The sequence below is a fragment of the Merops nubicus genome, unplaced genomic scaffold, assembly GCF_000691845.1.
Source record: "Merops nubicus isolate BGI_N331 unplaced genomic scaffold, ASM69184v1 scaffold17005, whole genome shotgun sequence".
NCBI lineage: Eukaryota > Metazoa > Chordata > Aves > Coraciiformes > Meropidae > Merops > Merops nubicus.
The window spans coordinates 51,974-66,520 of NW_008610446.1; the positions used below are offsets into that span (position 1 = coordinate 51,974).

Here is a 14,547-nt window from a genome sequence, read left to right on the forward strand (position 1 = left end):
CACTTGGCCAAGGAGAGTGGGGTGATGAGAGAGAGCTGCTCTGAGCACAAGGGCATAGAAGTGGTAGAGACCCTCTCCTTACACTGGGTGAGATGAGCTAGTGCTGAATTTGGGCATCACTGTCACACCCTATTTAAGGTTGAGTAACTGTATTGCTGTAGCCTACATCCTACAGATAAGCAGCTTCAGCTGAATTTTGTTCGTACCATTCTCCAAAATTCACGCTATACCATCTATTTTTGTGGCTACAGTCATTGTGCTAAACAGTTGTGACTCCTCCCCCTCCCAGTCTGAAGTTAGTAGAGAACAAGATCCCCGCATGTATTCATCAAATTTTCTAGAATCTCCTGTAAGTGTGGGCATCACCTAGCCGTGCTCCAGGAAGGCAGAAGTAGTCTAGATATTAACCATGTATAAATCTGTTCTCAATTGGTTCCAGTTCTGGCAAGCCAGCTACTTAGTGGGACATGAATGCATAAACTCGTGCTAAAGCTTTAGTACAGGCAGCTTCAGGATTTTAAGGTAGAAGACCACCTTTTGTTTTAGTCTCATAGGTCTTTGTATTGGTTACTCTATGGACAGCTTAAGGCCAGAGATCAGGCTTTAACTAGTAAATTCTGAAACAAACCACTCATTTGCAGTTGTGTGCATTATTGGGGGACTGGGTGCAAAAAAGTTGTCGAGCAGAAGCTAATTCTGCTTATGCAAACATTAAAATATTTTGTATTATCTCCTTATCCATAACTAAACTTAAATTCCAGTAGGAGTTATACTCCAGATGGCTTAAACTTCATCAGCGTGCTCTCTGAATCTGATGAGTCACTTAACATCCCTTTTATAATTTAGCGTTTGATTTAATAAGTCTAAATACTCAAGCAGACCTGAAGTAGTTTGGGTGAATGGATGATTTTTAAAAGAAAAAATAAATTTATGTTTGCTTTGAATATACATTCAGAAGGGCTCCAAGTAGATTTGAATCTTTTTTTGGCAAATCTAGAGACTCTGTAAACATCACAGCATATTGCTAAGCATTTGTTCACCCTAGATAATGGCAGATGTATAGCCTGCAGTGTAATTCAGTTTTAAATTTCAGAATGTCCACAGTTCATATGGTGGCTGAAGGCTTGTCCTTCATGATTTATGAGTGTTTGGTTGTACTAAATGTTTTTATACATAATGTTATGAGTGTACATACTATGCATCATTGTCTTAAGTGTTCTGCTGTCAAATGAGTTTCTAGTCTCCTCTTGGCTCACTTAAAAAATATGGTAGATTTCTTTTCATACTCTTTCAAGCCTCAGCAGACAAGAAGAACTGTCTTCTGACAGTTCTGTCTATACTGATAAATGCAGTAGTCTAGCCATTGCCCTTCTAGATTTTTCTATCAAATTAACCTTGGTCCATGTGTATCCAAATAAATACTCTAATAGCATGTTCTTATAAGAAATCTTACTTGAATGTGTAAGCAAAAGCAATCTCAAAATTGGGCAGCTGGCGTTACCCGGACAACACATCTGACATGGTTGCTGCTGTTTCTGCAGACTCGCTCAGGGTCTTGTGCAAGCCCTAGACAACTAGGAACTTAGTCTGTTAAAGCGCTTGCATGACTTCTGTGCCTGATGTTGCTGTTAAATTGCAAAAGACCAAAAGCTATGGAATTAAAGGCTGATCTCACAGCAGTGAGAAAAAAAGGCAACATGGATTGGAAATTGTGGTTAAATACTAGAATTATTTTAATTTTCCTCTGAGGATGGGCAGATATGACAACAGGCTGCCCAGAGAGGCGGAAAGTAGCAATAAGGGTTCAATGTAAAAAGTTGGTCTCTCCTAAATTGTTATGTTGTGTTTGAGATTTAATGTCAACAATGTGACTGCTTTAGTAGCATGCTTAATTTTTCAAATTTCACCCACATGGAAAGATCTGTATTTACTTTGGATGAGAACAGGACTTAAAATGGTCTCTACAAGTTGGAGAAAATTACCTGAAGGAGAAATTTTGCCTGAGTAAATCTTCAAGCTTCTCTCCATAGGCAGCAATGATTAGCTGGACAAATAAGGGCAGTAGACTGTAAGGCAGGACATTGCCTGCAAAGAAACTAAAGGCAGCGTTGGAGCTCTGGCTCCTCACTGTCTTGTGTGGCAGAAGAATACACTTACTGCTCTGATGTGGGGGAAGAAGAGTACAGCCTGAAGGTTGTGCAGAATGCTCTTTCTGTGGCTGGAACACTGAGCTCCCCTCTGATCCTTTCTAGGCAGGGGCAGCTCGGGAATAAACAAGGCTGAGAGACTGAAGAGGTAGTATAGAGGTGTTGGACTTGACTGTCAAGAGATTGGATAAGAGGAATGGCTTGTCTACTAAAGAGATTTGAGGAGTTGTCATATGTATGTACCCATTTTGACAGAGTCTTTGCATATTTAATCAGTTTCCGGAGTCTGTAGATAATACAAATAAGCTTAAATTGGAAGGGAGATTGAATTATTTAGAGGGTAAGGGAGGGATTTTAGGAATAGTCAGGCATGGAAGTGCATGGGTTGTAGGCTAGAGAATTTTCATGAGTAGGGTTTATTTATATAAATACGGGGTTTATAATATATGCATTAACTTTAATCATGGAGATTCTCCAGCCTACAAGCAGTTCACATGTGGAGCTGTTGATCCTGCTTTGGCATGGTGAGGTGGGGAGCAGAAGCTTGAAGACATCTTGACAGGGGAGCCCAGGATGTTTTAATATGATGAGAGGCTAAACTGGATTAGTAAAACACTGCCTTCTGGACTGAATTTCCAAAGTCATTGATGGGTGATCATGTGCTTCTTTCAAGTTTAATTAGTCCTTTGTTTCTCTTTCTGAACTAATTGTTGTTTGTTGCATTCTTCCAGTGAGATTATTACCTAGAACAATAGCATGTACTATTGGAAGAATTGTATTCTCTACTCTGTTGGTCTGCTTCTGCAGAAATCTAAATAAACGTTAAAGTTTGTATTGGTGATTCTCACAAAATGTTATATTACCTGGGTCATACCCAACATACCAAGGATCCTTGTGTAATACTGAGGTGTTTGTAATGACATAGTAAGAATTCTCTCTGTCATTCTGCCTCCTATAGATTGAACTTTTCTTAAACACAGCCCAGTGAGACTGACTCTAATGCTCACACCTCTCTTATATGGCTTTTTCAAGGCTTTGGAGGTTCTTTTATTGCTCCCTCTCCATCACCATCCCCAGTCACTCCAGCTCAAACCAGTTTACTACAGCCTAACTTTGATGCAGCTTTTGGAACAACAGCTCCAACGACTGGCAGTTCGTTTGATGCATCAGGTGAGCCACAGGATTTCTTCCTGTGAATTTTCTAATGTGTTTTATGTATTAGATGAGTTAATGTCACCATATTAAGGGTTGGTGTACAAGCAGTATCTGTGTTTTCTGTTCCTTCTCTACTGGAAGAACTCGGGGTGATGTTTAGGCCAGTGTGTGCCCAAGAGCTCTCTGTACCCATTTTTTATTCTACCGTGTCAGTAAAAAAAACTAGTGTGAACATCGTCCCTGCATGTGCTTGACTGCATGAATTAGGAATTACACAAGGAAAACGCTGTTCTGTAAATCAAGTATATAGGCAAGTCATCTTGCTGCTGCTGCTGAAGCTGTTCCTGAACTTGCATGGCACCTGAAGGTACACAAAATGGAGACTGGGGTTGCGTTCTTTGCCCGACTATAAGCTTAAACTTTCATCACTGCTATCATTTTGTTTGTATCTCTTCCATTCTATATTTTCCATGCTGGGTCCTTGCTACAAACTTAAAATTGGTGAGTTCTGCAACTGTATCAGAAAAAAAGGTTGAAGTAGTATACTGCTGCTTGGTTATTTGGTTGCTTGCCAATGCACATGTTCCCCCTTCCTGTTGACTTAACATTAGCATGTACCTCAAATACAGATCAGAAGATAGAATGCTGGCATGAGATGTACCAGGTGGTTTGATGTCAAGAGATCTAAAAAATTACCTCCTCAGTTAGATGTCTGGACTAAGGAGGCTAGCTCTGTCCATGCGGATAGCTCTGGTTCCTTCTGATCTCGTAAGATGCTAGTAGGTTTTCCTGATTCCCTGCTGCTTGCAAGTGAATAGTTACATCCTGAGACTTTCAATGCTGTTGCCATAAGATGTCAAGGTATAAGACTGTCTTTGCCACAGTAATTCTGACTGGTGTTTGGTGCAGATGTTCATTTTAAAAACCTTTAAATGAATATCTCCTGACAAAAGTGTGTCCATCTGATGTCTCTTTAGGGATGGCTGTAAGAAAAATAATGTCATGTGGAAGTGGTGCTGCATCAATGTAGATTCAGCTCTCCAATTAACATCCTTTTAGGCATGTCCTCTCATATTAGTTCTCATTGGTGTAGCTCTTTCAGGATTATTGTACATTCAGTGACCAGTAAAATGACATGCATGCCCTTGTTGGCATTATTTTTAATGTCAAATGGTGTTTTGTTAAGACTTATAACATGGTTGTCTGTGCTATATTTGTTGGACCAACAGCAAAGTGACGATGTTTTTCTTGCCATAGCTGCTGTTCTAACCCACTTTCCTTTCACTTCCAGTGTTTGATGGCTTAGGTGATCTTCTTATGCCAACTATGGTTCCTTCTGGTCAATCTGTAGCACCTTCAGCCACAGCAACAGTCACTGCTTCAGCAGCAAGCAAAGGCCTCGGAAGTGATCTTGACTCATCTCTTGCAAACTTAGTAGGCAGTAAGTGACAAATTCTGGTTTTAAATGGTGTGGCATACAACTATGTTGCTTTTCCATGGAGCCAAAGAGCTATTTTAGCTTGCTTCATTGTCTTCCTGTTTCCTTGGGGAAAGCTATTGGAAGGAGTAAGGCCTGATTCAGGTCATCTGGGTTCATAACTTATCCCTCTTTGTGTCCAGGATTTGAGTTAGATGATGGGATCTGTTTGGTAGGTATTACTTGTAGCATGTGAATGTCCTAGGTACATTCCAGGGGTACATCAGGCTCTTAATGGATTTGACCCTGCATAATAACAAGTGAAAACTGCCAAAAGGATCTGATAGCACTCTGGAATCTGAGCAGAAAAGCTGGTGGACACAAATAGCTGACTCCTTGTTTAATGAGGGGAGGAGCACCAGTGGGGTGAAGAGTACACAACAGCCAAGAACAGACCTCTCAGACAGTGAACTTTCCAAAACATCATCTTGAAATTCTAAACTAAAAAAATGATTCTTTTCCTGTAGTAGGAAAAGGACTGGAGCCCATATAACGAGAGAATAGTAGCTGCAGCCCTCCCAAAAACCTAACAGAGGCCCACCTAGGCTAAGGTGCAATACTACTGAAGTTGTACTTTGGAGGTTTGTATAAATAGAATAGTCTGTTAGGATTTGTAAACACACCACAGAAAAGAGATAATTGATCTTACCATATCCTTCTGTTTGGTGCATGGGGGGAACTACCATGCTTAAAAGTCAGTAGGATTATTAATCATTTGAAACCTCTTCTGTAACTCCTTTGGTATATCCAGGTTTGGGGAAGAAAATTAAACTTAGCAATTTGGGACTTACAGGACTTGTACTAGTCATGTGAGAAGAGTATTCTTTAAAACTTAGCTTAAAACTTCTTCTAAAGAGTCATTAAGGAGATTACTTGGCATTCCCACATGTGATAGAGCAGATAAAAGAGTGCAAAACTTCCAGGTAACATTCGGATTTATGTGTATGTGAAAAAAAAAGCTTTTTTCTTTCTGTATGTGTAACAAGGACCAGAAACCAGTGTTGTCATTCCTGGTAAATATTTCAATGCTTTTAAATAACAGCATTTTGTAGATCTGAATGTATTGTCACTTTTGCTTTTGGGAGCAAAAATGGCTTCCTCAGGTATAAGGCAGCTGAGCTCCTCAAAAAGTTTCTCCTGGGGAAGGGGTAGATGTGGCCAATCCTCTTATGCTCTCTAAATGAAGATAGCCAGAACTTTATTACTTTGTATAAGCCCACGTGCAATGAAATGTGAGCTGTTACTTTGACATACTTAAATTTACTAAATACATAACTACTTTTTTTTTGTTTTTCTTTTTTATTACAATTTCAGATCTTGGAATTTCTGGTACCACTTCAAAAAAGTAAGTTCAACTTTTTTTACATAAATAAAAAAAAAGTTTTCAACTCTGCTGTGTAGTCTTGCGTCTAGTTTGGTGTTTATTAAGAATCAATGAATTGGTAATGTGCCTCTCCCCAAAAACAAATCAGTTCAGAAAAATTCTGGAAAAAGTATTTTAGTCTATACAGGCTTACTGAATAATTAAGATTAAATGTTCCTGACATAGTTTTTAAACTTGCTGGATTTAATCTGAGTCTTAGAATGGTTTTAGGGTTTTGTTTTGTTTTGTTTTTTTTTAAATTACTGTCTTCATATTGGGTAGTTTATTTCCAAACAACTTAAAATGAACAAATAGTCCAGATAATAAATTGTATGGCTCTCTCAGTAACCTAGGCTAATGTATTATAGTTTTACCATCTTTTTACAGACTCTGGATGTGGTTATTGTGTAGGCATTGAAATAGTTGTAAAATAGAAAAGAAGTTCATTCCATGCAGTAAAAAGATGCTTTCTGTAGAAAGAAATATTTACAGCATTGCATTTATTTTTTAAACATATCTTCTTAATCTAATTGCTTGCTTATTTCTGTCCTGAGTCTTATTTCATATGCAGGACCAGTTTATAATGTGCGTACTTCAAAATGTTTTATGCCTCTGTGGAGATGATAGGAGTGATATGTATAAACATGTAATGAGGTTTATCCCCAAAACTTTGCTTCTTTCAATCTGCTGCATTCAGATGGGGTACCGTATTCTAGAGAGAGCAACCTCTTGAAAAACCTGGTTTTGCAACAGCCCTTTTGTTCTATGAATGATTTGTTTCTCCTGTATCTATCAACTTTTTTCAGAATTGAATGCTTTCCTCCTTCAGCTGTCTGAGCAAGACTTCCAGCAATGAAATGACCTTTCAAAGACTTCTAGCAGGCAGCTCTACTGCCTGGCCTCAGTAGAATAGGCAGTAGCAGTCTCTCTTCCTACTTTGCAAGGGTATATGCAATAATATGTTACCTTCAGTCAATACTAAGTAAAACTTCTCTTTCATTCTCACCACAAAGGCCATAACCATGTAAGTGACCTCAATACAGAGTGCACTGGTGTCTACTGCTAACAACCCTTGAAACTGAGTGGCACTAAAAGACTATCTTTCTGTTAATAACTTAAACTGCATACCATAAACTAACGTAGCTGCAAGCCAAAAGTTATTGTCTACTACAAGCGGTTTTCATTTTCACTGTGAGGGTATGTAAATAATAGCTCTCTCTCTCCCTCTCTATTAGAGGAGACCTTCAGTGGAATGCTGGAGAGAAAAAGTTAACAGGAGGAGCCAACTGGCAGCCAAAAGTAGCACCTGCAACATGGTCAACAGGTGGTGTCCCAAGTGGTCCATTGGTAGGTGGTTAATCCATCGATACCACTGGTATTGAAACATGAGTATTTTAAGAGGCTGTGCAAACACACATGTAAGCACTGCTTCTGTCTACTTACCTAAAGAGTTTGCTTCTGTGTAAATTATGACTGTTTCAAGTAGCATTTGTAAAACCATATTTACAGCTGGCACAAATAAATCATGGAGTTCAGGTCAATGAAAATACACTAGCGTGTGTGTCAAGATGTTACTTGACATGTACACTTAGTACTGTGAACTCTTCCAAGTGTGTGGTTAGCTGTATAGGTCTTGCCAGCACCAAGCCCAATTCAGTTCCCTGCTGCCCTAGCCAGATGTTCATGTGACTCTAAGCATATTCCAGCTTGTTCCTTAATGTTATGGGAGAAACCAGAATTCCATGAATTTGTTACTTCATTGAATGTATTAGTTGTAACATCAACTTTTTTTCTTACTAGAAAGGCTGGGCAATACTGTACAGTGTAAGTGATTTTTTTTTTTTTATCTCTTACTGTACTTAACACAAAGATACTAACAGCACCTCACCTGCACTACAGTTTTTACCACTGGCTTAAAACTAGCTAGAAGCTACCTAACTTGGCTCTTCTTGGACTGGCTGTCCAGCAGGCAATTCTCAGGCAATGTGTTCAGTACAGTAGTAGAGATTAACCATTTCTATGCTGTAAGCTTGAAAATAATGGCTTCAAACTGTCTCTGCTTCACTTGGATGTGAACTACCTGATGATGTGTACTACCTGAAATTTTTAACTTCTGTAACAGCCTCATCTTGTAGTGGTTTTACCATTTGAAGACTAACTAACCTTTCTGGAAAGACGTGTCGTTTTGATGGTGTTTCATGAAATGTGGATACTATATATATTTCTTCAAAATCATTCACTTAGGTATTTTTTGAAAGCAAAGAAAGCAGATCTGCAGGAAGAAATAAATGTGAAGACCGAAATGAAGCTTTCCTTCACATCACTGTTGAACCACTTAAGTTTTGGTCACTTCTTCCTTTCCTTGTGACCTTTCACCTTCTGAATTAAAATTAGCAGAATTTCATAGAAGCCCATTCCCTCGAGTGACCCTAGTGCTTTGAGGCAAAAGAACCTTCATTTGTGTGGCCATTTTCTTGGCATTGGCCTAAGCGGATTTTGAGCTACAATGTGTTCCTGTGGCTACAGCCAGATCACTGCATCTGATGTCATTAATGTGTCTTTGTGTTCCTTGCTTTCCATAACTAAGTGACCAGATGTTTGGTTTAGTTTGGGGACAGCTGTGCTGCTAGTGCAGTACAGCTTTTAATTGAAATGCTCTCCAGAAAACTTTCAGACTGGAAAAGGGGTTCATAATTATTAGCCATAAACTGTGGGGTGCTTGCATTTTCTCAGGAAACTGGAGACAGATTATCTTGACTTGGCTCCAGTTTCCTGAGAAAATGGTGTATTTTATTCTGGAAGTAAGGATCAGCCAAGGGCACTAACTGCAGGATGCACAGAAGTGGGCTGTGCAGTGAGGAATTCCAGCGTACCTCCAGAGGCACACTGTCCTTCAAACTGAAAGTGTGCTGACCCCTCTCCACATGTAGTGGGATATAACCAACTCAAGGTAGGTGGTGATGATGTGGAGCCTCAAGCATGACCCTACAGCTTCTGTAATAGCTTCAGAAATTGTGCCAGTACACTTAGGCCATTCAATAGCAGTAATGAAAGTCCTAAAAATCCTACTACCATTTTTAAATCCTTTTCTTGAATGCTGCCTGCCTCTCTTCAGAGTTGTTAGTCATTTGGATTGTATATACTTCTGTGAAAAGGAGAGTCTTGAGTGCTTTCAAGGCCATAAGGAAACTCTGTGCATGGAAAGTTACAGACTAGGGAACCAAAAGTGGTAATGTGTAGGTTTTGCTAGATAAATGGGGTTGCCTTGTTCAGAGGTGTGGTTGTGCTGTATATCTGCTCAGACTACAAAACCAAGAGTTCTCTCTTTCTGAAGCCTAGGCAAATATTACTTTGTTTTTTTGGTTTTTTTTGGTTTTTTTTTCCCCTCGAAAATCAAGCATATGAATGAAAAGCATAGTAAGATAAACTAAACTCTTAGTAAAGTATGTAATGGTTATGGTTGTGACTTAAGTGTATGAACTTGTTCTTTAGCTTAAATCTCACTGTATAAAAATATATTTTTTTTTTTTAGTTGGAAACTAATTGTAGCAGTTATTTCCCTTAGTTTTGCAATCTGCTTAAGCTTTTACTAAAATACAGTGCTACAAGTGCTATAGTGTGTTTGCTATCAATTAGGAAATTGGGATGCTTTCTTACACTGTGTAGAAGGAGGAGGAAAGTACATTTGTTTTTTTTTTTTCTTGGGCCTGTTTTGAGTTGTATTCAGTAAATGGATTCCATTTATGAAGAGAATGGAGTCTGTCACCCTTGCTTTCTTATGAAGAAGCAAGCTGAGCATCAGCATAAGGACTCATTCAGCTCTCTCATTCTTTGAAGCATTGTGGTTTTGAGGTTAGGTATTGTCTGCTACATAACAGGCCTACTTTCCAGAACAAGTTTGGGAATGCTGGAGAGACTGTGGCTTTCAGATAGTTGGTGTTCCAGAGATTCTAACGTTTTAAAATATTTTTTAAATCTTTTTTTTAGACAGGAGCTGTGCCTCCAGCAAGTGCTGTTTCTGCCACGGGAGGTACTCCACCTGTCCCGCAGCCAGGAGCAGCATTTGGGATGGTGAGTCTCTTTTGTTACACTGCTCTCCTTTCTTCACCCAGAACCCTACTCACTGGACGTTAATTTACAGCCCCCAGGAGGCACAGGTGTACCCATGATGCCCCAGCAACCAGTTATGTATGGACAGCCTATGATGAGGCCACCGTTTGGAGCTGCCGCTGGCCCCGGTGTACAGGTAAGTTTTACCTGCTAAGATGAGTGTTCAGTCGCTTTCCACTTCCCTGGAAAGTAGCTTGTGTGTATGCATTATCTTAGTTCAATTCTAGCTGTAGATCTGTGAATAAGATTTCTTACAGTATCGGCTGCCCAGCTTGCAACAAATCACATGAACTACTTTGATTTTTTTCAGTTCCCTTGTATGAGACCAATGGAACGGGTTTGAAAAATCTCCTACAGTTAACTACATCCAAGATCTGGTTTTGGGGGATATTTGAGTGAAGCTTAAAGTGGAGCTGATGGGTTTTCCTATTCTGTTCAGAGCTTTTTATTTTTTAGAGCTGTACGGAGCATCTTCCCTCCCAGCCCACCAAGAGATTTCTCAGAAAACCAGCCTTCTGCTTATGAGCAAGCAAGATCTCCAGTTCTGAGATGACAGCTGTTTCTAAGTAAACTTTATCTGTGATCTGTTTCAGGCTGGTAGCTTGCTGGGTTTCCTTCAGTGCAAAACAACTGCATTCAAGTATGAATTACTATGATTCATGTAACACTGGAGTGTCCAGGATGCACATTTTTCACAGCAATGTGCAAATTTAAATACTCTGAAGGTTTTTTTCCTAGCTTAAATGAAGGTAGAGGAATGCAAATGACTCATCTTAATCTTCAGTCACCCTGTATTCTTTTGTACATGGGGAGACACATGACACTGCTTCATTTTTCATGTTTTTAAACTGTACTTACCTTGTCTGAGTTTGTGGCAATCACATATTTAGACATAAACGGGGCACAAATTTGGCCACCTAAAGCCAAAACGAGCCTATTCTTCATTCTATTCTAATGAAAAATAACCAGGAAACTCTGTGTCACAAGTTACTGATTGCCAGGGAGGTGAGTCCTTTCTTCAATATGACGAAAAAAAATCTAATGGAGTAATTAATGATGAAGTAGATTGAGTGAATAGTTTCCTGAGGATTCTTTTTAACTTGAAACTAATAAGTTTGGAAGTACAGCACTCTGTACCCGCTCTTGGTGAAAAGCTTTTAACTCACAGTCACTAGGTGATGCAATATAAGATATAATACCTGTTCCAGGCTATTTTTTCAAAGTAGAGTTTGGTTTGTAGTAACTGTGAAAAGGGCCCTTCCAGAGGAGAGGCAGGGAATGACTAAGCTGTAGTATTTTGCTTCTTTGTAAGTCAGAAGTATATCTTGTCTTTCAAATACAATGAGAGATGGAAATTGATGCTGAAGGTCTAAAATCTGACTTGTAACACTTGAAACCAAGCCATCTCCCTTTTTTTTTCAAAAAATATTAAGCAATGAACCCGTAGTAAGCCACACTTTTTAAGCAGGGAACCACATTCCCCTTGAAGTTTGTCTGGATTTTCTGTGTAGAAATGGGAAGTATTTGAAACTGCTCTAAGGAGGTAGGTTGTAGGTAATAGAGCTCTGCATTTCATATATAGCGACTTGGTCTTGCTTTTCCTCACACCTTAAACTGTCTCTGCACTTTTATTATCAAGAAGAATATTATGGAAGTCACAGACAATTTTTTCTCAGAGAAGGGTAGTCATTAAAGTGCCAGGACTACGTATACGAAATGCCTCTAGTGCCCTGAGTTAGGTAGGGACAAGGAGGAGTAAGGACAGGGTGGGAGAATCATTTGGCTCCCTAGTAAGAAGAGTTGCATGGAACCTGAAAAACTGACATCTTTTGTGGAATAACATGATTTTTATATCTACCAAAGGAGAAACCGAGTGTGATGTAGTCATGTCTTCAGCACACTTTGGACTTTTTCTTACCTTACCAGTGAGCAACAACTTATACTTAAATGCTAGTCACTGGGATGCTCAGGTGTACTCTGCAGCTTGCACTCTGCTTCTTCTGCACTTCGGTGTTTAACATCTAACCCTGGCTTAAATTCTGAGTTGATGATCTAACACCATTCTGTCTTACAGGAGAGGCTGATGTGAAGCTATGCTAATCGGAGTATGCAGTGTCTATAGCCTTAACCATTAAACCAGCCAAACATTGTTAACCCTGTAGTAAGGATGGAACCTAAACAATGCTTGAGCAAAATGGCAACATGCTGAACTTGCAGAAAAATGAGAATTTTGTATGCTTGCAGTGTGTGTGAGAACCAGCTATATCTACCTAATGCTTGTGTATCCTTTGTCTGCTTTGTTCTTTCTGCCTTCCTGGCTGGCATCTGTCAGCTTTCTCCAAGCCCAACTCCTGCTACTCAGAGTCCCAAGAAACCTCCAACAAAGGACCCATTAGCGGATCTTAACATCAAGGATTTCTTGTAAACAATAAGGTATTCTGTGACTGCCTGCCTGAGCATGTTACGCTGGGGTATGTGTCTGGCGTATGATGATGAGGCCAGTAGGTTGAATATGACTGATACAAGTAGCTACAGAGAGAGACAGAAACATGCACTGATAGTGTGGTGGTTTAAACAGAAAACCAAACTCTCTGTCCACACCTGAGAGCTTGACTTTTGGCTACTTTTTTTGTCAAAAGTGACTGTCAGGAAAAGCTATCATCAATCTATAGCTCCTATTTTTACCTTGTTTCCATTTGATCCAAAGGTTCGTGTTTTGTCGGGGTTTTGTTTTGTACTGAAGTGAATACTGGAACAAACAGAATCATAATGGGGTGCAAATATTGGGGGCAAAACAGTCCTGAAGAGACTCCTTCCACTCTTGTGGGTGTGGAAACATATTTGGTATCATAGGTGTGAAGTGATCAAAAGAGGGAAAACTTGTGTATGCTGGTCATCAAGGGAAGGTTGTTTGCATCTGTTAACTGCTGCCAGCTAATGTTCTTCTTCACAATACGGTTTTGCAAGGCACTGCTTTTCTGAACGATAAGGTATGTGGTCCTGAGCAGTGCCAGGTAGAGCAACAGTGGGCAAAAACAAAGGAGTAAATAAAAATATACATATATTAAAAAAAAAAAGGGGGCGAAGCAAAAAAAAAACAAACCAGTATGGCAGAATGGAAAGAAAAAGAGGCAAAAACATTACTGTGAGGATTTTGGAGAAGAATGTGAAGAGGGACAAGTAGAAACATCAGATTGAAATGAACAGTTAAGCCAATTAAAAAATAATGGAGAAGTAAGGTAGGCATTTTATAATAAAGACTAGAATAATTTGGTAGTTGAGGAGAGGACAGTCATTCCATATCTTTAAAGCCACCTTCTTAAGTATCTTTTCTTTCTTCCTATAGTGTAGTTCTAAGACTTGTTCTTAGCCCCCTCTGCAATGGAGTTAGCAGCAGTGAATGAAATCAGACTGCTTTTAGCAGGAACCATGTAGTCCTACTTCCCTCTTCTCCAAATTCCAGCCCTGGGGAGGTGTACCTGGCACCTGGTGGAGATGGCCAGAAATGGGGATGAATCTTCATAGAATCATTTTGGTTGGAAAAGACCTTTATGATCATTGAGTCATTAACCTAACATTACCGAGTCCACCACTAGACCGTGTCCCTAAGCACCTCATCTACACGTCTTTTAAATACCTCCAGGGATGGTGACTCCACCACCATCCTGGGCAGCCTGTTCCAATGCTCCATAATCCTTTCGGTGAAGAAATTTTTCCTCCTATCCAATGTAAACCTCCCCTGGTGCAACTTGAGGCCATTTCCTCTTGTCCTATCACTTGTTATTGGGAGGAGAGACTGACTCCCACCGTGCTGCAGCCTCCTTTCAGATAGTTATAGAGAGTAATAAGGTCCCCCCCCAGCTTCCTTTTCTCCACGCTAAACAAACCCAGTTCCTTCAGCCACTTCTCACAACACTTGTTTTCTAGACCCTTCACCAGTTTTGTTACCTTTCTTTGGATACACTCAAGAACCCCAGTGTAGTGAGGGGTGCAAAATTGAACAGTATTTGAGGTGTGTCCTCACCAGTGCTGAGTACAGGAGCACAGTCAACTTCCCTAGTCCTGCTGGCCACACTGTTTCTGCTACAAGCCAAGATGCTGTTGGTCTTTGGGCCACCTGGTCACACTGTTGGCTCATGTTCAGGTGGCTGTCCATCAGTACCCTCAAGTCCAGGCAGACAACATCTACAGCCTTTCCCTCATCCACTAAGTGGGTCACCTTGTCATAGAAGATCAGGCTAGTCAAACAGGACCTGCCTTTCATTAACCCGTGGTGTCCCGGTTAGAAGGCAGAA

At 39.9% G+C, this 14,547-nt stretch overlaps 1 protein-coding gene across 5 annotated transcripts in view; it reads left to right on the top strand.

The window, feature by feature from the left end:
* Positions 1–12,697, top strand: part of SNAP91 (synaptosomal-associated protein, 91kDa) — a 64,348-nt gene extending 51,651 nt beyond the window's left edge. For 3 of the 5 annotated variants that reach the window (XM_008940924.1, XM_008940926.1, XM_008940928.1), the window contains 7 exons: positions 3,180–3,317; positions 4,594–4,743; positions 6,094–6,124; positions 7,378–7,489; positions 10,130–10,213; positions 10,284–10,388; positions 12,585–12,677. In XM_008940924.1, coding sequence (XP_008939172.1) covers positions 3,180–3,317; positions 4,594–4,743; positions 6,094–6,124; positions 7,378–7,489; positions 10,130–10,213; positions 10,284–10,388; positions 12,585–12,677 — 713 coding nt within the window. Of the gene's footprint in view, positions 1–3,179; positions 3,318–4,593; positions 4,744–6,093; positions 6,125–7,377; positions 7,490–7,942; positions 7,967–10,129; positions 10,214–10,283; positions 10,389–12,584 lie in introns of all 5 variants that reach the window. The other 2 variants (XM_008940927.1, XM_008940925.1) reach the window with 2 other exon arrangements.
* The last annotated feature ends 1,850 nt before the right edge of the window (positions 12,698–14,547 follow it).